This window comes from Rattus rattus, chromosome 5 (assembly GCF_011064425.1).
Source record: "Rattus rattus isolate New Zealand chromosome 5, Rrattus_CSIRO_v1, whole genome shotgun sequence".
In the NCBI taxonomy this organism is placed as follows: domain Eukaryota; kingdom Metazoa; phylum Chordata; class Mammalia; order Rodentia; family Muridae; genus Rattus; species Rattus rattus.
In genome coordinates, this window is record NC_046158.1 from 6,578,419 (window position 1) to 6,602,971 (window position 24,553).

The 24,553-nt window shown below is 42.7% G+C and overlaps 1 protein-coding gene across 1 annotated transcript in view; it reads right to left on the bottom strand.

The window, feature by feature from the left end:
• Nucleotides 1-8,247, bottom strand: part of Bmpr2 (bone morphogenetic protein receptor type 2) — a 108,213-nt gene extending 99,966 nt beyond the window's left edge. The window contains exon 1 of the mRNA XM_032902905.1: nt 6,995-8,247. Coding sequence (XP_032758796.1) covers nt 6,995-7,070 — 76 coding nt within the window. The 5' untranslated portion in view covers nt 7,071-8,247. The remainder of the gene's footprint in view (nt 1-6,994) is intronic.
• Nucleotides 8,248-24,553: the final 16,306 nt, after the last annotated feature.

The following is a 24,553-nucleotide window of genomic DNA, read 5'->3' on the forward strand; positions in this document are numbered from 1 at the left end:
ATGGGAATCATATTCTTATGAGGATACAAAAGCCAGAACCAGGGAATCTGCTCATAGTAAACAACCAGCAGAAACCCTAAGCAGGAACTCAGAACTTCCAGTCCTGGTTGCATTTCTCTTTGGCATCATTTACTTCCAAAGAAAATTAAAACCCACCCTAGGAACAGTGAAGAGAGAGATCCACAAGGGAGAGAGGCAGCAGTAGAAATAAGTAAAAAGTCAGGTGACTAGATTTGGCAATTAGAAATCCAATGCTAGCTAGCTGGGTGTGGTAGCTCACTCAGTATTCCTGCCATTAGAAAGACTGAGACAGGAGGAGACAATGTGGGGCTACAGAGTATCAAGCCAGATAGGTTACAGAGTAAGATGCTACCTTTCAAAGAAGAAGAAGAAAAGAAAGAAGAAAGAAGAAGAAGGAAGAAGGAAGAAGGAAGAAGGAACAAGAAGAAGAAGAAGAAGAAGAAGAAGAAGAAGAAGAAGAAGAAGAAGAAGAAGAAAGTAGTAGTAGTAGTAGTAGTAGTAGTAGTAGTAGTAGTAGTAGTAGTAGAAGTAGTAATCGTCAATCAATCTGATGACATCTACATTAGGAATGAGCAGAAAGGAAGAACTTTAGGATAGGGAAACCTGAAATGCTCACTGCTCTTTACAGAGGCCTAGACAGATATTTTAAAAGTGAATTAAGAAGAAAAGACACCCAGAGGAATCAAAGAAGACAAGAAGAAATTTTAAAATTCTAACAGTCCACCAAGTTCCTCCTCTTGCTTCAAATAGCATGCAATCTAATCCACATCTCGCCATCATGAGATACACTGCATGAGCATGGGCAGGTTGTCTTTGCACCACCCTACACCGTTTACAAAGTAACCACCAACAGGGCATCACAGATGTTTGCTGAGTGCATACTCCAGTTTTCTTTCAGATCTCACCTATCCTAAGACCTAACCTCCTAGCCATTCCAGTGATACATATCTGAACAGAAACTATAAGAGGCTCAACACGGGCTGAAGAGATAGCGGTTAAGAACACTCACTGTTCTTCCCATAGGTCCTGAGTTCAATTCCCAGCAACTACATGGTGGCTCACAACCATCTGTAATTGGGATCTGAGGCCCTCTTCTGGTGTGTTTGAAGACAGCGACAGTGTACTAACATACATAAAGTAAATAAAAAAAAAAAAAAAAAAAAAAAAAGCTCAACACTTCTTGCCAAGCACTATATTAACTATAAAAGCGAGCACATACACATGTTCTAGACTAAGTTTGGTTACATTCTATTCAAGCCTTAAAAGAAATTCATATTTACTAGAAGTCATTAAATCCATTCAGCTTAAGTGATAAACTGTAGTTAAAAGGTAAACTAACTGAGATTTTGAAGGTAAACTGGTCACTTTTTTTTCTCTGATCACTTTCCTCACTTAAATAAGGTCAAATTTTTTTTTTCAGAATACTCATTCTATAGATTAAGCCCATACTTTCTTTTTAATATGTTTTATACTATAATTATATCAAGCAAGTTTAAAATAAAATTATTTTATAATACTAGTAAAATACCCGCTTACTTTAAAAAGAATAAATCCTTTCTGTTGGCCTGGAACTAGCTCAACAGTTAAAAGTACTAGCTGCTCTTCCTGGGGACCAGTGCCTACATGGTGGGTAACTCACAACCTCTGAAACTCCAGTTCCTAGGTATCTAACTCCCTCTTCTAGCTTCTGCAGGCACTAGGCACACATAATACATACACTTACATGCAAGCAAAAAAACCTAATTTTTAAAATCCTGCCATCTATCACCAGATTTCCAATTCTATACAAAATATCCATAAATTTTATATGCAGTCTTATCATATCCCTCTCAGAGATCAAAAGGAATGATGATGTTAAAACAAGTCTGTCTAGGGGTTGGGGATTTAGCTCAGTGGTAGGCGCTTGCCTAGGAAGGCAAGGCCCTGGGTTGGTCCCCAGCTCCGAAAAAAAAAAAAAAAAAAAAAAAAAAAAAAAAAAAAAAAAAAAACAAGTCTGTCTTGTAACCTCAGTACTTGCCCAGCCTCAGTTCTATAACAAGTTCAAAGCCAGCCAAGCTACAGGGAGACCTTGTCTCATGGAAGGAAGGAAGGAAGGAAGGAAGGAAGGAAGGAAGGAAGGAAGGAAGGAAGGAAGGAAGGAAGGAAGGAAGGAAGGAAGGAAGGAAGGAAGGCAGGCAGGCAGGCAGGCAGGCAGGCTGGCTATAGTACTCAAAGTCATCTTCATTGCTTTTTGGAAAGGACTAAAGACTAAATTATTTAGACGCAGGTTTTAGAACCAAGCTCACATAAAATAAATAAGAGAAAACATAAAAGATACATATACATTTATGACAGTGCCATAATGAAGGCCATTGCTTTCTATGCTAACTAAATTAATTTTTAAATCAATCTCTCTCTCTCTCTCTCTCTCTCTCTCTCTCTCTCTCTCTCTCTCTCTCGCCCCTCTCGCACGCACACACGTGCACACTTCTTTCTAACAAGTTTTGGTTTTGATAGAAGTAGGAAAAAGTAGAATGCCCATAATACAAACACAAGACTAAGAATACAGCCAAAAGAGTGCTTCACTATCATTCTCAAGAGCCTGGGTCTGAGCCCCAGCACCACAAACAAAATAAAACAAAACAAACAAAAATACAAATTAAGTTAACAGAAGACTGAGTAAGCAAAGCCTTTTATACTAAATAATGTATCATTCTTAAGACCAAGAAAAAGCATGCCATTAAGAAGGCTTAGTGGGTAAAGATGCTTGCTAAGAAAGTCTGGATACTTGACTTAACTCCCCAAAACTCACACAAGTGTGGAAGGAGAGAAATAACTCCACAAAGTTGTCTTTGGAGCTCCACATATATGCTAAAAGAAATAAGTTACAATTCCTTTCCATTTTTTAAACATATATTTTATACATACAAATGTTTTGTTTACATGTATGTTAAGTGTACCGTATGCGTGCTTGGTATCTGCAAAGGCCAGAAGAAGAGGTCCTATCCTCTGAGAATGGAGTTATAGATTGTTATGAGCTACCATGTGTGGGTGTTGGGGAAAAAACTCACATTCTCTGCAAGTGCACCAAGTGCCCATAATCTCTGAGCCATCTCTCCAGCCCCCTCCATTCCTTTTTATAAGTCATTCACTAAGTATTATTAAACATTCTCTATGTGCATGGCAATATGCACTCCTCGGATGCAGGAAGCCCTGAATTTAATCCATTACAAAATAGATGCAATCTTTCTTCTTTTCTTTTTTCTTCTTTTGTTGTTGTTGCTGATGTTGTTGTCGGTGGTGGGGAAGGGGATTTCTTTCTCTTTGTTAGCCTTGGCTGTCCTGGGGCTTGCTTAGACCAGGCTAGCAATGAACTCAGAGATCCACCAGCCTCTGTCTCCAGAGCTCTGGGAGACATTACAGACAATAAACACTAAGAGTAATACCACAGGTGATAATCCAGGATGTAAAAAACCAAAGCTTGTAAGATTTTCATGCAAAGCCCCATTCAAATGGTGAGAGAAATACCCTCCTGTGCCATCTTCCCAATTCTCTGGAGTGGACTGGGATTCTGAATTCTTCATTTCTCTGTAATTATACTATGCATTCATATGTTACATGTAGCCTCCTTATACACAAAATGTACTATTTCATACATCTTTTCTTTTCATATGACGGTGTGACTTGACAGACCAATGGAATGTTAGAGGAGCAGAATCTACAAATACGCCAGTGGGGCTGGGCTTGCCCCCTTGCCCCGTCACTGCCTTGGCACATGCTGCTCCTAGGTAGGTAGGTATTACTCTCCCTCCCTCCAGATTTGGGCCCACGAAAAGACAAATGAAAATAAATAGCTGTTACACAATATGAAGACTTTGTGGCTTCAGATGATCTTGTAGCAAAGGTGAGCATTGGCCATACTCAGATCCAGTTAACACTGATGATATAAAGCATGCATCTCTTTTAAAACTCTGTGGATAAAGAACTCCCACCTACCCCCAAAAGGGTGTTATATACAAATTAGCTCAGTAGAACTAAAGTACAGAGAAAAAAAAAAAATACTCATCAAGAAACTCAGGGAACTGTTGTAGTGTCTATACTGAGAAACAGAAACGAAGATTACTAAACTTGCAGTTACTTGACAAAATTCACTAACCACTCAACAATGCTAAACAGATGACATTCTCACTTTAGACAACTATATTCCTAAAGAAAGGTAAAACCAAAATACAGACAAAAGGATTAGTTCAAATGAATTACAAAAGCTGACCCTGAAGCAAGCCTGAAATACCTTATTAAAGCTGGTGGTGCATTTAATAAATTTTGATTAAAATAATTTTAGGCAAGTACATCTCTATTTTCTAATAAATTCCAATTATTTGCATACCAGCTGTCCTTAGAATTAAGGAGTCCAAAAATTAATCAGTGTAAAGGGGATTAAAATAATTTTCAAAAGAAATTATGTATTTAGTAAGCCTGACGTGGTAGCTCACACTTGTAATCCCAGTGCGTGGGAGGCTGAGGCAAGGCAGCTGCCAAGAGCTTGAATCCAACCCAGACTACACAGAGTTGCGGGACACACTGCCCTAAACACCACCATCACCAAAGACAACTTATCCAGGACCCCAAAGAATGACGTAATATCTATTAGTCTTGCAATGCTTCTTCTCCTACTCGATTACATCAATGGCACCGACCATTTACATTAGTATATCCCAAATCTACACTGACGCTCCTAGTCATGTCATATTCAGTGAAGCCGCAGTAAATCATACACTACTGGGCAAAGTTTTCTTTCTGTCTGTCTTTTTTTTTCTTCTGTAACAGGGTTTCTCTAGAAAACCTGTCTTAGATCTCACTAGGTGGACCAGGCTGACCCTTGAAATCACAGAGATGAACCTGTTAGACAAAGTTTTTACACGTTCAGAACCATGGCTGTGAATGATCAGTACCTGCACCACTAGTTTATAAATGTCCCAGCTTCATTTCAAAGTCGACCTGGCAAAAGCATTACTTTATCTCATGTTCCAATTACAGGGAGAGGAAATTGTTGCTGGCTCTGCTGCTGCTGTTAGCACCAAGGAGGTAGGGAAGGATACAGGCTATAATCCTGGCTTCGAAATTTACTATGTGATAAGTTACTTGAAACTTTGTATTTAATTCTCCCTTCCTTTCAGTAATAGGGGAATCACAATAAAAACCTACAACACAGAATTGTCAAGTCGACCAGAGGAGAAAATATATGTAAAGCTCATGTTGGTGCACAGCAAGCACTCTGTAAACTCAGCTACTGCAGCTCTGAATCCAGCTTCAAAGAGGCCATCATCTAGGACACGGGGAAACACTAAGCTCACTTTATACAAGGATTCTTTAAATATAACCCTTTATGAAAGACCAAATCCATTTACCAAATAATTATTTTTTAAATCAATGGGTTTTTTTTCCCGATTTTTATCAGTTCTTGTATCAATGATGACCACAACACTATAAATGAGAATCTGCATTCTAAAGATTCTAAAAAGATCAAAATTTTAAAACAAAATGTTCTTGGGTTTCTGCTTGCAGAATGACTGCTTACGTGTCAAGGCCATTTTTACTCTTTTCATATTTTACAGGAACCACATGACTTGTGGTTAGAGAATTTAAACAGCTAACAAAGAAATTTTGGAGAAAATATGTTCAGTTTTGCTTCAAAAATAATTGAAACAATCGAAAATATTAAAATATCACATTCCAATATGTAATCAAATCAGATTTTCTAATGATTTTTAAAAAAAACAGATTCATCATTAAAATTCTAAATATAATGAGGTTTGAGAAATGGCTCAGCCATTAAAGGCTAAACTCACAACCAAAAATATAAAATACTACATATTAATCAACAATAGACAATGGTATCAAATTTCACAAAAGGAAACTTCAAATTTTCGTTCAGTATTTTCCCAGGACAGACCTTTAAAATGTAAATAAGAGAAGTAATCTCCGTGTCTACTACAGCAACGAAGAATTCATCGAATGTGAAAATTACTTTTAAAAAAATTAGAAAACCATTACTTTGTCTAGGCATACTTCATGTGACTAATTTAAGAATTCATTCCTGAGATGTTCTAAAAGTAAACCACAAAAGACTGTTGCTCGAAAATAACTGCAATGAGAAAATGAGTTGTTTTTTTTCTCAAGAATTAAAGAGGAAATGGCCAGAGGAAAGGGGAGTAGCATTTCCTTTCACACGTTAGGAAAATGTCAAAGAACTTTCAGGAGTCAAATCTCCTCGAAGTCTGATGTGAGGTCAAAGTTGTCTCAATGACAGGAAAACCAACAGACGCCAGATGACTAATAGAAAAGTTATCAAAAACACTTCTATGACCGGCAGTAATTCCAAAAGGATACAAAGTAAGACTGTCCAAGATGAAAAGACACAGAAGATTCTTGGGAGCAAAACAATATTAAAGACTATAGCAACAGTGTTATACACTGTATCAAGATTCTCACACTCTGGCTTCCTCAACATGTATTCTATTCATCAGGTAACATTTTAAATAACGAAAAGTAACGTGGATTCCCAAAGAGTGATCTAAATGTAAAAATAAGGTTCAGTCAACCGTGTGTCTAGTTGTTCTTTTTATTGTAAACCAAATCTGCTTCTTTCCACCAAAATAAAAAAAAAAACAACCTGCCAGCTTTATCTCCAAAAATCTAATAGACAGTTCACTAGTGATTAAAATATTATTTTTAATCCTTGCATTACCTCACAGCTAAAAATGTCAAGATACCACACCCAATATGTCTTTTTTCCCCCGTGGGGGAGGGGTCAGGGAATACGGGAGTAGGGACGGGAAACTACACGCAAACACCGAAGGTGATTTCCCTGGCTGGCTCCTCCACCCGAATCCGAGCGCACAGGTTTCGAGGGGCGAACACAGGCCTCGGCCTCTGTAGGCTCCCTCCCTCGCCACCCGTAGGGGTAGGAGCTGGAACACCTAGGGCTACTCACCAGCCGTAGTGCTGACCAGCAGGACGGCCCATAGCAGCCAGGGCACCCGAAAGGGCCGCTGCAGCGAGGAAGTCATCCCTGGGCCAGCCAAGAAGCAGGAGGGCAAAGAAAAGAAATCAGGAAAGTAAATTCGGGTGAGAAATCCGGCCAGGAGGCTGCTCTTCCTGATTTATCCTGCCCGGATTACAATGCAGTTTGAAAGGACAAATGGCAGATGCGAGGACCTAGCTTGTAGAGCTCTCATTCCACTGCAGAATTTCCCTTCATTTCGCTCCCTCGCGGCTGGGGGGCTTCATTCGCCTAGGACGGGGTGCCTCGGTTCCCCAAACTGAAGGCATGTCCGTGGGGAAGAAGCAGGGAGCCCAGAAGAAACCCCTGCAATTATTTCCCTCGTAGTTTCACGATATCAAAAAAATAGCCAGATCTGGGAGAAAACATATCCAGAGTGCCGGGGAGTGGAGGGCGGGGACTCGATGGGAGCACTAAGGATCAGAACAAGTTCCCGACCGCCGGGAAGGGCGAAGCAGGGCAGGCAGCAGCGCCCGGCCGCCCGAGTCGCATCGCTCCCGACTCGGAGGACAGTAGGGTTCCTTTTAAAGTTTCGCTTCGTTGCTTCCTTCACTCGGATTTCGACATCAACAAATCCTTTCCGCCGACTGGGTCGAAAAAGATGCCTGCTTCCATGGGCGAGCCCACGGCTTCCTAGGAACAATCGCGCGAGGGTCGCGCAGGCCGGGCCTCGGGGCGCGGGGGAGGGGAGGGTCGTGGCGGCGCGGCGAGCCCGGGCGAGCGACACGCGGGGAGGTGCGGGGTTAGCCCTTCGAGGGCGCTCCGCCCGGGCCTCGCTCTCGGCTACTCCAGCCCCTCGCTCTTGCCTGAAGTAAATTCCACCATGAAAGCCCGGTCTCCTCCCGTCGATTGCGTGAACGAATCACAGTCCCCCCGGAGGGATCCACCGCCGCCGCCGCCGCCGCCGCCTCGTTCTCCGCAGCTCTGGGCTCCGGGCGGAGCTCGGGCGTCGCGGGCCGAGGGCGGGGGGCGGCGGGAAGACGGACGTAGGTGGCCGAGGAAGGGGTGGGCAGCAGAGCTTGCGAAACACCCTGAGCCCCTCCGGGAAGCACCTCCAGGGGTTCCGAGCAGACCAGACACAAAGGGGGGAGTCGCCGCAGCTGCTAGTCTGAGGCGCTCCCGGTCACCGGAGTCGCCCCGCCTCCGCCGCCGCCTCCTCTCAGTCTCCGGCTCTCCAGCCGACCCCTGTCTGTCTCGGGCCTGTGGTGCAGCGCGGGCGGCGGCGGCGGCGGCGGCGGCGGCGGCGGCGCCACAGAGCCGCACTGCGCCTGCGCGCCCGCGGCCCCGCCCGGCCCCGCCCCTCACTCCCAGGCTAGCTAGAGGGAGAGCGAGGCCCTCGCCCCGCGTCTCCCGCCGGGGCGCCCGGGGCAGGGAGGGGCCGTCCTGGGGAGGGCAGCCTAGGTCCCTTTCCTCACACACGCGAACGTTCCGCACGTGGATGCCGTGCGATCTGTGCAGGCGTGTACGGAAGGGCGGCCACAATCTTTTTGTTTAACGTAGTCAAAGGCTACCCAGGAAGGTGGGCGAAAAGCCTCGAAGGCACGCTGCCGTTGTTTGTAGCATCGGGCGCTTCCTCGATTTCCCTGAGAATCCCAACCGAGACGCCTTTCCCAGAAGCCAAGAGCGGGGCCGCGTCGGGTCCCCCTCCGGTCACGGCGCAAACAAAAGCCTCAGTCGTGAAGACCGCGAAATTGACGTGTGTGCGCTAGTCTGGGTCGGGTTTTCCTCGAGCAGCCATCCCCGGGGCCTTCTTGGACGACTAGGCTGCTGAGCAATTGCGAGCTTGGGAAACCGGCGAGAAAACTTAAGCTCGCACACGGCGGCCCGTGCGTGCGCGTTTCCTACTCCGCCCGCACCTCTCCCGGGGAGGGTTTTATTCACAAAGGCCTGAGGGTCTTTGCAGGGCCTGTGAAAGAAGAACTGCGACACAGTGTAGTTGCCTCCAGGTATGGAGTGGGGTCCTAGCTCCTCACTCATCGAATGGAGACAACCCCGCCTGCACTGCAGTTAACTAGGACCACTTTAAACCTCTTTTTTTTTTTTTTTTTTTTAATCTCAATTTGGTTTGTTTCAGGCAACCAGGATAGGGGAGCGAGCCCCCTAAGGGGTCAGCCGACTTGGGTGGGATTTTGCTAGAGGAGAGGGGAGAAGATGACGTGCTTGGCGCCATGATCGGAAGTCTGGGTTTAATTCTTTAACTGCGAGGTGGAAAAATTGCGTGGGAGGGCGATCTTAAGAGGTGAAGTCTAGCCCTCCCTTCTCCCAGTAGGCAGAAAGGTTGTTCTGAAGGCTGGTTTTGCCGGTCTTTCATTGTAGCTAAGAGCAATTCCAGGATACATTCATAAACACACTCCTCAAGCCTTACTGTTCGCTTGCTTATTCAAGCCTCCTTTTATCTCTTTATCTGAACGTGATGTTAATAAATCACATTCCTTAAACTGGTTTCTGTTATCATAGTAAATATCTGCTATAATTAAGAGTTGTGGTAATACCTGCCCAGGGCTCTTTTTTTAGCTGAAATATTTTATACTGTTTATCCTTCAGGCAGAGAGTTTTTTTCTATATAATAAAATACCTTTTGAAAAATAAGGAGCATATGCATTAACTCTTTGGCTTTAATACCATATTTCGTTTTGCCTAAAAGGCCTAAAATAAGGAATTGGTATTGTTTTAACATTTAGCTTTCAAGACATGAGAGATCCAGTTGCCAAAGAAATGACAGATGTTGAAGGTGCAGGAAGTTTATTAGCTGGTGAAATACAATTTTTCTTCCTCGAATTGAGGTCAAGTACTTTATTATTCAATCATTATTTGCATAAAATTTTCCTAAGAAACATTAAGTACCCTTATACATGTTATAAATGTGTAATAAATTATGTAGGAAAGAAGTCTTAGGAAATTCATGTGGAAAAAGTTCATGCCACTAACTTAGCTGGAATAATTAATCAGCAGACCTCAATTTGCATGAAGCCCTCGTTCCTGTTGCCCTTACAGTCAAGATGTGACTATTCACAGTGAGAAGAAACATAAAGGAATTAAAACTTAGCAATAACTTAACTTCTACACAAGACAGGCAATACCAATCTAATTCCGGTGAACCCATGAGGCAGTGTGGCCTGGTCTGGTCTGGTCTCTTTGGTGATCAGGATGGGCTACATTGTAATAACATCCCACAAATCCTCATCATTAGCTTACTGAGGCAAAATTTTATTTACCCTATTTTGTGTTTGATAGGAGCATTAGTGGGCCTATCATGGGGTTTGTATGCAGCTTAAAAATATCTTTATGGGGCCAAGGATGGCAGGACAAGAGAGTCTAGGACTGAGTTGTAATAGTTGCAACTGAAACTTCAGCCAGTCTGCAGGGGATCTGGGAAAGAAGTGACCTTTCATTGTCCTAAAATGTAGTAGGGACACCAGGTTTCTATCAACCTGTTGCATAGAGACTGTACCCAGGGATGGAAGGTGACCTGAGCCAAGAAAAACCCTCAAAGAAGGGTCCACCTGAGAACTATCAGTTACCTGGGCTTCCAGTGTTCGGAGTGAAATGTGTCATGTGTATTTGGGGACTCAGCATAGCCTGCTCCTCCTTGTCCCTGAGGGCCCTGCGTTGCTGGATGCTTCACTAAGACATAGGCTTTCAAGATTGCCAGAGTAGGGATCATAAAATTTTAATTGCTAGATGTTGTCTCGCTTTGGCTGGTTTTTTTGGGGGGGTTTTTTTTGTTTTTTTGTTTTTTTGTTTTTTTGTTTTCTTGAGACAGGGTTTCTCTGTATCCTTGGCTGTCCTGGAACTCACTTTGTTGACCAGGCTGGTGTCAAATTTACAGAGATCCGCCTGCCTCTGCCTCCCATGTTCTGGGGTTAAAAGCGTTCAAAACTGCCACCCAAGGGTCTGGCTGTTTATAAAACTAGACAAGGGCTGGGGATTTAGCTCAGTGGTAGAGCGCTTACCTAGGAGCGAAGGCCCTGGGTTCGGTCCCCAGCTCCGAAAAAAAGAACCAAAAAAAAAAAAAAACTAGACAAATGTCTTCTGCCAGAAGCAATGGGCATTCTTATTTTATTAGCCAGTAAAGTCGCGTGGCCAAATCTAACTTCAGAAGAATAGGAGACACAATCCTACTACATTAAGAAAAAGACCCTGCACACTGAAAAAAGCCTTCTCATCATCCACATGTCCCAGGGATAGTCCCTAGGATTCCAGTTATCAAAAGCACAACAGGGGTTGGGGATTTAGCTCAGCGGTGGAGCGCAAGGCCCTGGGTTCGGTCCCCAGCTCGAAAAAAAAAAAAAAAAAAAAAAAAAAAAAAAAAAAAAGCACAACAAGTAAGGTATTCTAACAGATGGGGAAACTTAGAGGAAAGGAATCCAGGAATGAAGGGAAACAACACCATCTGAAAATCTGATGTGTCCTCACTGTGTGTTATGCTCCTTCATGGAGTCTTTCTTTCCTTTGAATGAGAGAACTGACAAAAAGGCCCCAGGTTAGGAGGGGACATTAGTTTGGGAAGTAATTGAGATAGAGTCCCAATATAGAGCCCTGGCTGGCCTTGAACCTGCCTCTTCAGTGCTGTGAGTATAGGCATGAGCCAACTGACCTGACTTAAACAGATTATTAGATCTAGAACTGGAATAAAGTCCAAAGAGAATTCAGAGTTCATGTTTTACCAGTGAAGACCCATCAGAGTCTTCTCTGACAGAGCTCAGAAATACTAAATTATTCTAAGAATAAAGCACACGATCATTTAAAAAAGAAAGAAAGAAAAAAAGAAAGAAAGAAAGAAAGAAAGAAAGAAAGAAAGAAGTCTTAACTTTAGCAGAAAAGCAGTGCAATGTTTGACACTGAGATATCTATCCAGGTCAGAGTAACTGAAACCAAAGCTGTTTAGGTCTAGAGAGATGGCTGCAGCGGTAAGAGCCATTGCAGCTCACTCAGGATGACTAGAGTTTGCATCCCAGCATTCATGTCAAGTGCTCACAAACTTCTGAAACTACAGGTCTAAGAGAGCCACGCCCTCTTTTAATCTTCAAGGGGACATGCTCTCTCCTGTGCACTTAACTTCATACAGATGCACACTTAACTTCATACAGATGCACACTCTCAAATCTTCAAATTAAAAAAAAAATACACACACACACACACACACACACACACACATATATACACATATATGCTTAGAAATTTTAAGATTTAAAGCCAGGCAGTGATGGAGCACTCCTTTAATCCAAGCATTTGGTAGGCAGAGGCAAGTGGATCCCTGAGTTCAAGCCCAGTCTAGTCTGTAAGTTCCAGGACAGCCAGGGCTCTGCAGAGAAACCCTGTCTCACCCCCACGCCCAGCTCCACCCCCCACAAGAAAGAAATTATCTAAAGAAGTCTTCCATTTTCCACAACTTTTTTTTTTAAAGATTTATTTATTATATATGAGTACACTGTAGTTGTCTTCAGATATACTGGAAGAGGGCATCAGATCTTATTACAGATGGTTGTGAGCCACCATGTGGTTGCTGGGATTTGAACTCAGGACCTCTGGAAGAGCAGTTGGTGCTCTTAACCACTGAGCCATCTCTCCAGCCCCTTTCCACAACTTTTTAAACAAATGTATTACTACTGGCGTAAGAAAAGCTCCAGGGTTCTAATGCAGATTACACAGCAAGCACCTTTACCCACTGAGCCATTTTACCAGCCCCTTTTTTCCACAATCTACTTGATCTAGTCTGGACTTCTCTACTGACATAGAACTCTTCACTACTGATACCAGAAATGATCTGCGGCTCAAAGACTAGATACAGGACTATAGCCAATGGTTTTTCCACCCATGCCTAAGTTCCCAAAAATAACAACTCTAAGTCTAATGAGTTATGAATAAATGTCTAGGTCATAAACTTTGACTTGTTTCCCCAACTACCTCATAACTTAATTATTCCCTTTATTCTATTCTATGAATGCCACATGGCTAGTTACCTTTCCTCAGTTACATGCGACTGTCTCTACCAGTGTTCTGTTCAGGGCAGACCTCTTCCTGGGCCTGACTCTCTCACAGAGTTTCTCTCTCCCTATCAGATGTCCCACCTCCTAGTTCCTGCCTCAGCTCATTGGCCATCAAATGTATTGACAGGTGATGCTTCCATACAAGAGGGCTGGAGAGATGGCTCAGTGGTTAGAAGTACTGACTATTCCGGAGGTCCTGAGTTCAATTCCCAGCAACCACATGGTGGTTCACAACTGTCTGTAATGAGATCCAATGCCCTCTTCTGATGTCTGAGGACAGCAACTGTGTACTCACATACATAAAATAAATTAAGTCTTTAACACACACACACACACACACACACACACACACACACACACACACGAGATTCTACTCAGGACCTTCTGTTCTTTTCTTTCTTTCTATCTTCCTTTCTTCTTTTCAGAAAGGACTTCTCAGTGTAGCTCAGATTATTCTGGAACTCACTCTGTAGACTAAACTGGCCTTGAATTTGGAGATCTGCCTACCTCTGCCTTCCAAATTCTGGGATTAAAGCATACACCATTGTTGTTAAATCTTTTACTGAGGCTTGTAGTTTAAAAAAAAGAAACAGGGCTGGAGAGATGGCTCAGCGGTTAAGAGCACTGACTGCTCTTCCAGAGGTCATGAGTTCAATTCCCAGCAACCACATGGTGGCTCACAACCATCTGTAAAGAGATCTGAAGCCCTCTTCTGGTGTATCTGAAGACAGCTATAGTGTACTTATACATAATAAATAAATAAATCTTTAAAAAAAAAAAAAAAAAAAACAAACGGGTTGGGATTTAGCTCAGTGGTAGAGCGCTTGCCCTAGCAAGCGCAAGGCCCTGGGTTCAGGTCCCCAGCTCCGAAAAAAAAAAAAAAAAAAAAAAAAAACAAAATATAAACAAAACAAGGTGAAGGAAAGCGTAAAACAAAGCACTACTTTCTGAAGTCCTTTAGCCACACACACCCAGGAGACCTTTGAAAGGATTATTACTTACCTTGAGATCACTAGCCACTGTCCCAGACTCCAGTCCCACCATGTGAATCCACTCTTCCATTTACATAACCAAGAAACATTTGCTATTCAGTGTCCTAAGTTCTAGAGATTCTACAAGGAATTAGGGAGATATGTTTTCATTCTTTTCCTTTAAAAAAAAAAAAAGATTTATTTCATGTATGTGAGTGTACTGTCCCTGTCTTCAGACACATCAGAAGAGGGCATCAGATTCCATTACAAATGATTGTGAGCCACCACGTGGTTGCTGGGAATTGAACTCAGGACCTCTAGAAGAGCAGTCAGTGCTTTTTTTTTTTTTTTTTTTTTTTGGTTCTTTTTTCGAGCTGGGGACCCGAACCCAGGGCCTTGCTTCCCTAGGCAAGCGCCTACCACTGAGCTAAATCCCCAACCCCGCAGTCAGTGCTCTTAACCACTGAGCCATCTCTCCAGCCCAAAATGTGTATCCCAGGTTGGCCTCGAACTCCAGATCCTCCTGTCTCTGCCTCCTACAGCAAATCCTACCAACCTGCACCACCAGAACCAGCCATTCTCTTCTTTATGTTACATACTGGTGTTCACTTTCCATGGCCAGATCACATAGTTAGCAGCTCAAAACAATACATATTGATCATGTCCCAATTCTATGAGTCAGGAGTGTGGGAACAGTTTAGATGGGCATCCTCACAACACAACAGCTCTTGTATTCAAAACAAGGATTAAAGTCTTGTGTCCCAGTTTGCCATAGCCAAGTCCCATCACTCTTGCCATATTCTAGTGGTCGGAGGTAAGTCACAAGTTCTATACACACTCAGAAGGAAGAAATTACACATCAGACAGGATGTAGATTTGGGGGCTACCTTTGGGTATGTTCATTATGTTGTTTTCGAGCAAGAAGAAACAACATGAGCAGCACAGCTGTTCTACCTTAGAAGGGCTCAACAGGAGAGACTGAGGAAGAATTTCTTCACCTGAGACTTATGCTATGTAACTAATGGCTAGGCAGGTTCTAATGAAAGAATCTTTTAGGCTTAAAAACTAGACAAAAGAGGCCAATAAGAAGGCTCAGAGGGTAAAAGCATTGACCACACAAGTCTGAAGGCTGCAGTTGATCCCAGAACCCATGTAAAGGTAGAACAGGAAAAGTGACTCCACAAAGCTGTCTTCTGACATCCACACACATGCCATGCTATGGCATGAGCAATAACTCATGTGCTCTCTCTCTCTCTTTCTCTCTCTCTCTCTCTCTCTCTCTCTCTCTCTCTCTCACACACACACACACACACACACACACACACACACACACACACACACTTGAAAATAGAGTCAGGCATCATAGTGGCACATAGTTTTAATCTCAGCACTTGGGAGGCAGAGGAAGCAGATCTGTGCATTCAAGACCAGCCTGGTCTACATAGTGAGTTCTAGGCCAGACTATGTTGTATAGTGAGATCTTTTTTTTCTTTTTTTTTTTTCTTTTTTTCTTTTTTTTTCGGAGCTGGGGACCGAACCCAGGGCCTTGTGCTTGTTAGGTAAGCGCTCTACCACTGAGCTAAATCCCCAACCCCGTATAGTGAGATCTTAAAGGAATTTGGAAGACAAAGTTTGAAAAGTAGACATAGCCGTGTCATATAAAGCTACCTCCAGACCACAACAACGGTGTGGATGATCGCCCATCTGTTCTGAGCTCTAGTCTCTGCCTTTGACCCCTGAAACTAAATCATCAAGATTCCTTTGCTTACTAACTTCTAAGTAAGCGAAAGGGAGGTTTTGATGGTTTGAATGAGAAATGGCTCCCATAGGTCAGATATCTGAATACTTGAATCCAGTCAGTGGCACTGCTTGGGGGAGTTTGGGAGGCACAGCCTTGCTCGGGGAAGTATGTCACTAGTGGGTGAAGACTGTGATTATATAACCCTATCCCACTTCCAGTTTGATCTCCTGCTTCGAGCTTGTGGAGAGACTAGAGAGACGTGACTGCCCAGTCTCCTGCTCCTGCCCGAGTGCCAGCCTTTACTGCCACTTCTCCTTCCCACAGTGCACTCTCATATCTCTAGAACCAAATGGTATTAATAAATTCTTTTTAGGAGTCGCCACAGTCATGGTATGTTATGGCAACAACAGAAAAGAAACTACTTGAGGAGACAATACATTACACTCGAGCTCCTTAGAATGAACAAGATTTGTTCTTACTTATCCCAGGATAAGTACAGGCTCCATACTAGGAAGTTTCAGATACAAAGAAAACAAACTATCTGCTCCAGCAGAGCTCCATGCTACCAAATAATCCACAGCTCCTCGAGCACACAGTCCTTTATGTGTCTTTTGCTCTTGGCTGTTTTGTCTGCCAAGAACATACTTTATACCCTCTGATTGATTCATTAACTCTTGCTATTCTCCAATCAGGTTAGACAATATCACCTATAATAAGATATTGCTGGGACCACAAAATGGCTCGGCAGATAAATGTGTTGTCTCCAAACCTGGAGATCAGAGTCTGATCCTTTGGACCTACAATGGTGGAAGGAGAGAACCAACTCCCAAAAGTTGTCCTTTAACCTCTACACAAGTGACATGGTACTCAAGTACCAGTACACACACACACATGCTATACACACAAGTTAAAAAAATGAATGCAATAATTTTTTTAAAAAAGAAGATTCCAGATTCCGGGGGCTGGAGAAGTGGCTCAGTGGTTAAGAGCACTGACTGCTCCTCCAGAGGTCCTGAGTTCAAATCCCAGAAACCACATGGTGGCTCACAACCATCTGTAATGGGATCTGATGCCCTCTTCTGGTGTGTCTGAAGACAGCTACAGTGTACTTATATAATAAATAAATAAATCTTTAAAAAAAAAAAAGAAGATTCCACTGACTCCAGATTTCAAATAAAAATATTATTCCCTCTGTGCATTATTCATTTATAACTTTTTTTGAGATTTTAAAAAACTACTTATTTTATTTATTTATGCCCCAGCTCTTCACACACCCTGTCCCTCACCCTCACCTCTGCCTTTTATACAGTGTTCAATTGTCACACTGCATTTTGGTAACTTGTTTTCATTACTAAGTTGTAATTTAAAGTGAGAGACTCTGCAGCTGTGTCTGATTAATCCGGATCCCTAAAAGGGATTAGCAGCGGTCTCAAAACCCCACTGAAATATCTCAGGAAATAAACCTTCCCTACGAGATGAGAAACAAATTGGGATGCCTTTGGTCCCGATACTTGGGAGGCAGAGACAGCCAGATCTCTATGAATTTGAGGCCAGCCTGGTCTGCACAGTGAGTTCCAGCCCAGCCAAGGCTATAACGTGACCCTGTCTTAAAAGGACAAACAACAGAACAACAGCAAAAAAAAAAAAAAAAAAAAAAAAAAAAAAAAAAAAAGGAGGAATATGAATGGTGCTGAAATCTTAGAAGTTCCTGGGTTTATCAATCGTCTATTTAATCTTGACAATGGATAGTTAAAACAGTTACTCTTTACAGCCATAATCCTTTTATTCCAGCGATATATTTTAAGGCTGTTTTATATTTCATTCGTACATCAAAATAACCTTTTTCAGGTTATATTCTCAATCAATGCCCCTTATTAAGATTCGTGTTGTGGAGTGTGATGGGGGATTGAGACAGAGTCTCACTGTATAGACCAGGCTGGCCTTTAACTCACAGAGATCCATGTGCTTTTACCTCCTAAACTCTGAGATTAAAGGCACACACCACCCTGCCTAATCATATTTTATCCTTCTTCATACTCTGTTTTCACCTGCTCATAGCTAAATCATAGATTTTCTACTTAACTTAAATGCTAATATGTGAGACTATATAGTCTGCCTTCCATGTGCCCCTGTGACTCCCATTTTAACATTTATTTAGAGGCACAAAGACTTACGTAAGTTGGTAATCAATCAAGAGCTCTTTTGAGATTGCATTTTTTTTTTTCTTTTTTTTCGGAGCTGGGGACCGAACCCAGGGCCTTGCGCTTCCTAGGCAAGCGCTCTACCACTGAGCTAAATCCCCAACCCCAATCAAGAGCTCTTATCAAACCCCTTCCAGCACCTCGCTTTACAAAAATACTCTGAGTATTCATCTTTGAAAGCTCTCTTCTTGTCAGCAATGACCACAGCAGGCATCTAATGTTGACATGGCGAAAGCATACGGTGCATTCCTCTAGTTAGTCCAGACAGTTAATTATTCCTAGGTGAAAATATCATTTTCTTAGGAAGACTTGTGACATCAGAGAGCAGTCACCAAATCCTCTGAGGCTACAAACCCAGAAAATATCTAAAACATCCTCACCGAAATGAAAAGCCAACTCAGGACATAAAGACAAACACTTGGTCCTGCGTAGGCTTCTCTGTATCTGGGGCGTTGGTGGGGGAGGATCACGAAGATCCTATTCATTACACATTCTGCAGATGTTTGATAATTTTCCAATACTTTCTCCAGTTATTAAGCACGTCTGCATTTTTTCTCCCCACAGAGGCTAAGGCCACTGCATAAGCATTTGAGATGCACTCAAGTTTAAAAACAAGACCTTCATATGGCCTCGGATTCTAGTTTTTCTGGCTTTTGATAAATATTTATCTGGCCCTTCATAATGACCTCCAAATGACTGTGCTGGACTATCTGCTTTCAGAAATTACAACGATAATTTCAAGGGCAGAATTTGTGCAATAACGAAGCTACTGTAATACCCACACTCCCGACCTTAACCCTGGGCGAGACGAGTGAGTACACATCCACCCTTTGCAGAGGCTTCCTAAAACAAAGAAAATAACATCCAAAATGACTTTCTTTTTTTTTTTTTTTTTTTTTTTTTTTTTAAAGATTTATTCATTTATTATATAAGTACACTGTAGTTGTCTTCAGACACACCAGACGAGGGCATCAGATCCCATTACAGATGGTTGTGAGCCACCATGTGGTTGCTGGGAATTGAACTCAGGACCTCTGGAAGAGTAGTCGGGTGCTCTTAACCGCTGAGCCATCTCTCCAGCCCAGCCAAAATGACTTTCTTCTTTCTCAATCCAGAATTCCCCTAGTTAAAAACCAATTAAATGTTTAAAGATGGTCTCCAAATAAAACTAATTATGCCTTAAATTTGAACGACTGCTCAAATAGATTTCTTCTTCTTTAGAGCTAAAGAACAACTTCTATTTTTGTGTGCATGCACGTGTGTGTGTGTGTGTGTGTGTGTGTGTGTGTGTGTGTGTGTGTGTGTCACATATATGTGGGTGTGTTTAAAGGCCAAAAGAGTGCCTCTAGAGCTACAGGAGGGGTTGGGGGGACAAACTGATCTGGCCTGGTTACAGGGATTCAAACTTGGCTCTCTAGGAAAGGAGAAAGTGTTCTTAACTGATGAGTTATCTCTCAAGACTCAACTTTTGTGTTTTGTTCTTGGTCTGAGACAATATCTTGCCCTATAGCCTAGGCTGGCATGGAACTTATGACATAGTTAAGGTTAGCTGAGGACTCAGAGCAATCCTGCTGCCTCAGCCTTTCAAATGCTAAGATTCTAGTTGTATGTCACCATCTAAAAGACCAATTTTCTAAATCTCTTTTGTGGTAGGAAATTAAATCATACAGCAATTTTAAAATAAAAGTTTTGTTTAAATTATAGCTCAAAAAATTTGAAAACATAGCCAGGTGTGGTGGTACATATCGGCAATCTTTACATTCAAGGAACGGAATAAAAAGTCAGAAATTAAAGGCCATCCTTAGCTATGTACTAAGTTTCAGGTCAGTCCATCTCAAAACCAACCAACAAACCAACCATTCCACCAAAAAAAAACAAAAACAAAAAAACAAAAAATAAACCACTCTAACAATAAAAATAATATTTAAAACATCACTTGTAAAGAGTACATATGCATATAAATTATATGTGTATACACACATATAAATACCTATATATGTATTATACATATATGTATATTGTATTATTTTAATGTGTCTATCAGAATAGTAAATACATGTTAAAATAATACAAATAAACCTAAAAAACCTATTGTTGCCTTCTCCTAACAGATTCCTTTTGGGGAGATTGTTTTGAGGATAATTCTCATGTCAATCACTTTCTTTTGTCTATCTGCTACCATCCAAATGCTCTAAGAAACCTGTCCCCTCCCCCAAAATGCCCAGGTCCTTGTGGTGCACAGCTTTGATCCCAGCACTTGGGAGACAGAGGCAGGTGGATCTCTACATGACAAGTGAATCTGAGGCTACCCTGGAATTCAGAGCAAGCCAGCTAGAGCTACATAGTGAGACCCTGTGGAAGCAAACAAAAAAGCTAAAACTAAGACAGTTATTCTTTTGAAAACATGGAATAAAGAGTGAAACTGTTAGAATTCAGGGTTCTGGGAGCTGGAGAGATGGCTCAGCAGTTAAGAGCACCGACTGCTCTTCCAGAGTTCCTGAGTTCAATTGCCAGCAACCACATGGTGGCTCACAGCCGTCTGTAATGGGATCTGATGGCCTCTTCTGGTGTGTCTGAAGACAGCTACAGTGTACTCACATACATAAAACAAATAAAATCTTTAAAAAAAAAAAAAGAATTCAGGGTTCTTTTCTTCCCTCTCTCAAATATCACACAATAATTTTTCCAGATACTAAAAATAAATATCTTTAGAAAAATGTAGCACTTCCAAACTGCAGAAATGGCTTCCTAGCTCAGCATTACTCAGATGCACTGATTGTCAAGTTTTTATGTAAAACATCTGTAAGAAATCTTCTTTGTCATTATCTTGCCTTCCTACATCTCCCTATAATGATTTTCCCCCTCCCTGGACACAAAACTTTAGTAATAAGAAAAGGTGCAAGCAGGGGTTGAGGATTTAGCTCAGCGGTAGAGCCCTTGCCTAGCAAGCGCAAGGCCCTGGGTTTGGTCCCCAGCACCGAAAAAAAAAAAAAAAAAAAAGAAAAGGTGCAAGCAAAGGGAACTTCAGTGAACTGATCACAAAACACTTTTCTAGCCAGAGAGCTAATGATCATGTCACAAGTCAACTGCCCACTGCTTATCTACCCAAGTGTTACAAAGGACAGGCTGCAGCTTAGCCTCTCAGCATCAGGAACAAAGGTTGTCGCCATCTTTCTGTCCTTGCCTTGCTTTTACTCTCCATGTCCAGAAACACTGAATCTCTTCCTTGTTTGGTTCTGGGATTGAATACATGCTAGGCAAGTTCTCTGTCAATGAGCTGCATTCCCAGACCCTGAATCTCTTACAGTTTATGAACATAGCAAATCCTTTCACACACACACACACACACACACACACACACACACACACACACACACACACACACACTTTAAAACCAAAAATCCAGGACCTCTCTCTCCCTGTTGCCCACTCTGTCCTTTGAACTCCTAGGCTCAAACAGTCCTCCTAGCTCAGCCTCCTATGAGGCTGGGACTACAGATATACACTACCATGCCCTGCTCAAATTGTATCTTTGTTTTTTATTTATTTATTTGTTTGTTTGTTTTGTTTTTAAAGACAGGTTTCTCTATGCCACAGCCCCACCCCACTATCCTAGAACTCACTTTGTAGACTAGGCTGGCCTTGAACTCACAGAGATCTGCCTGCCTCTGCTTCCCAAATGCTGGGATTAAAGGTGTGCTACCACACTGGGCTAAGACGGGTTTCTCTGTAGCCCTTACTGGCCTGGAACAAGCTCTGTAGACCAGGTTAGCCTCTAACTTAGGGATCCTCCTCGCTCTGCCTCCGGAGTATGCTCCAAGACTAAAGATGAACATTGTAGAGATAAGTTTCACGTTGTAGTCCAGGCTGGCCTCAAATTCACTATCCTGCTGCCCCAACCTCCTGTGGCATGCGGCAGTACACTGCCAGTTCAAGCCAGTTGTTAGTCTCCTCCCTACGTGCTCATCAGCTGGGGAAACTGATACTTATCAGGGGGAGGAAACAAAGTTGACGTCATAGCTTGAGGCCTGAGTGAATAACTTTTTCCTGTGTGAATGTTTGTCCTGAAGGCCCTTTTATCTCCTCTTAAAATGTCTTCCTCTTCCTCTAAACGTCCTTCTGTCTTCTGCTTCCTTCTCTGCACAAGCCTCTACATCTCCTTGGGTTATTGGGTTACACGTTGTTCTTCTGCTGATCTATTGGTTGCTAGTCTATTTGGGGTCCTTAATTGTATCTGAGAGGAGGGAAAACCTACAGATTATGCTAGCGATTGCCCGGTGTTGGAAGGCAGCTGTGGGAGCTGGCAGTAGAGGTAGTAAAGGGGTATGGCTGCTGCTGACTAAAGTGTCTTGTTGACCCCTCTCCCCCTCCTCCTCTCTATCCCCTCTCCCCTCCCCTCCCCCTCTGCCCTCCCTCTCCCCTCTGCCTCCTCCTCTCTTCCCCTCTCCCCTCCCCTCTCCCCCTCCCCTCCCTATCCCTCCCCTCTCCCTCCCTTTCCCCCCCTCCCCTCCCCCTCCCTTCTGCCCCTCCCCTCTCCCTCTCTCTCCCCCTCCTTTCTCCCCTCCCCCTCCCCCTCCCCTCCCCTCCCCCTCCCTCTCCCCTCTACCCCCACCCCTCTCTCTCTGCCGTTCCTGAATTGTTCCACTTAACTTTAAACTAACTCTAGCTATCTGTTCTGTTCTAATCTTCTGGCTCCCTGTCATTCTGTCTTCACCGGTGTCCAGCTTATTCTCTCTGTGACCCATCTCTGTAAAACTCTGCCAGTAAAATTGCCTCCCCTCTCTCTTTCTGTGTTATCTCTTAAGTCGCCTCTCTTTTGTCTCTGTTCTGGCGAGAGTTGGCCATCTCCTATTCTGTCAAAGCTTTCTTGATTCATCCCTCTGTCTGCCACTCAATTAGTCACCACTTTCAAACGTGGATGCTTCCTTCTACAAACTAACTTTACCTTCATCGTTTGGGATTAAGAGTGTGTACTAAGGACATGCTTGTATTCCAGCCAAATGGATTAAAGATGTATGCTAAGGGCTGAACCACACCACAACTAGAAACAGTTTTTTCACTAAATACCATAATCTCGAAGTTGTAGTGTGATCAAATATCCTTCAATAGGAGGATCAAAATCTTGACGCAAGCCTGGACTATATAGTGGGACCCTCCCCCAAATCAAAATATCAAGAGTTGGAACATAGCTCATAGCAAATACAAGGCCCTGCATTTGATCCTCAATATGGTATTTCTTTTTGGGTGAAGGAAATGCTCTAAACTTTCTTTTTTAAGATTTATTTATTTATTATATGTAAGTACACTGTAGCTGTCTTCAGACACACCCGAAGAGGGCATCCCATTACAGATGGTTGTGAGCCACGATGTGGTTGCTGGGAACTGAACTCAGGACCTCTGGAAGAGCAGTCAGTGCTCTTAACCACTGAGGCATCTCTCCAGCCCCCGCTCTAAACTTTTTTTTAAAAGAATTATTTATTCATCTTACATGTATGAGTACACTGTAGCTGTCTTCAGACATAGGAGAAGAGGGCATTGGAACCCATTATAGATGGTTGTGAGTCACCATGTGGTTGCTGGGAATTGGACTCAGGACCTCTGGAAGAGCAGTCAGTGCTCTTAACCGCTGAGACATCTCTCTAGCCCCGCTCTAAACTTTCTAAAACTGGTTGCAGTGGAATTCAACAACTCCATGAGTGAACTAAAAACCATTCTGTCGGATTGGGCATTGATGGAACACAGATATAATTCCAGCATTGGGTTCCAGGCCTGCCTGGTCTGCATAGTGAGTTCTAGGCTAGCCGGGGCTATACAGAGAGATCCTATCTCCAAACAAACAGAAAAGGTAAATGGTGGCCAGCAATATGGCTTAGCAAGATGGCACTTGCCACTAAATCTGATGACCTGAGTTTGATCCTCGGAAAGCACTGTGGAAGATGAAAACTGACTTCCCCAATTTTCTAATGACCTTCATTTGCATGTTGTGACTTATATGCACACACCCTCATATACACATAATTAATTTTAAAATATTTAAAAATAATATTTAAAAAGCAAACAGAGGGACCAGAGAGAGGCTTTAGTAGTTAAGAGCACTCACTGCTCTTCCAGGTCCTGAGTTCAATTCCCAGCACCCACATGGTGGTTCACAACCATCTGCAATGGGATCTGATACCCTCTTCTGGTGTGCAGGCAGACATGTAGATAGAGCACTAATACATAAATAAAATAAAAATAAAGTAACCAACTGAACAAAAAGCATGAATGGAAAGCAGTAAGAAGGGCAGAAGTTTAAAATCAGCAACAGTATCTCTCGTTCCTACTTAACTTTAGAGACAGTTTGAAATCAAGATGATAAAACTGGACACTGCTATCCTTTGACATTATTGCATATTCATAAGCAGTTTAGTTCATTGAGAACAATGAACATGTTTTAAGATATAGACAAGGAACACAAATACAAAAACTAACAAACAAAAATCTTAATTTTAGATCTCTTTTTCTTTTTTTTTTTTTCTTTTTTCTTTTTTTTCAGAGCTGGGGACTGAACCTAGGGCCTTGTGCTTGCTAGGCAAGCGCTCTACCAC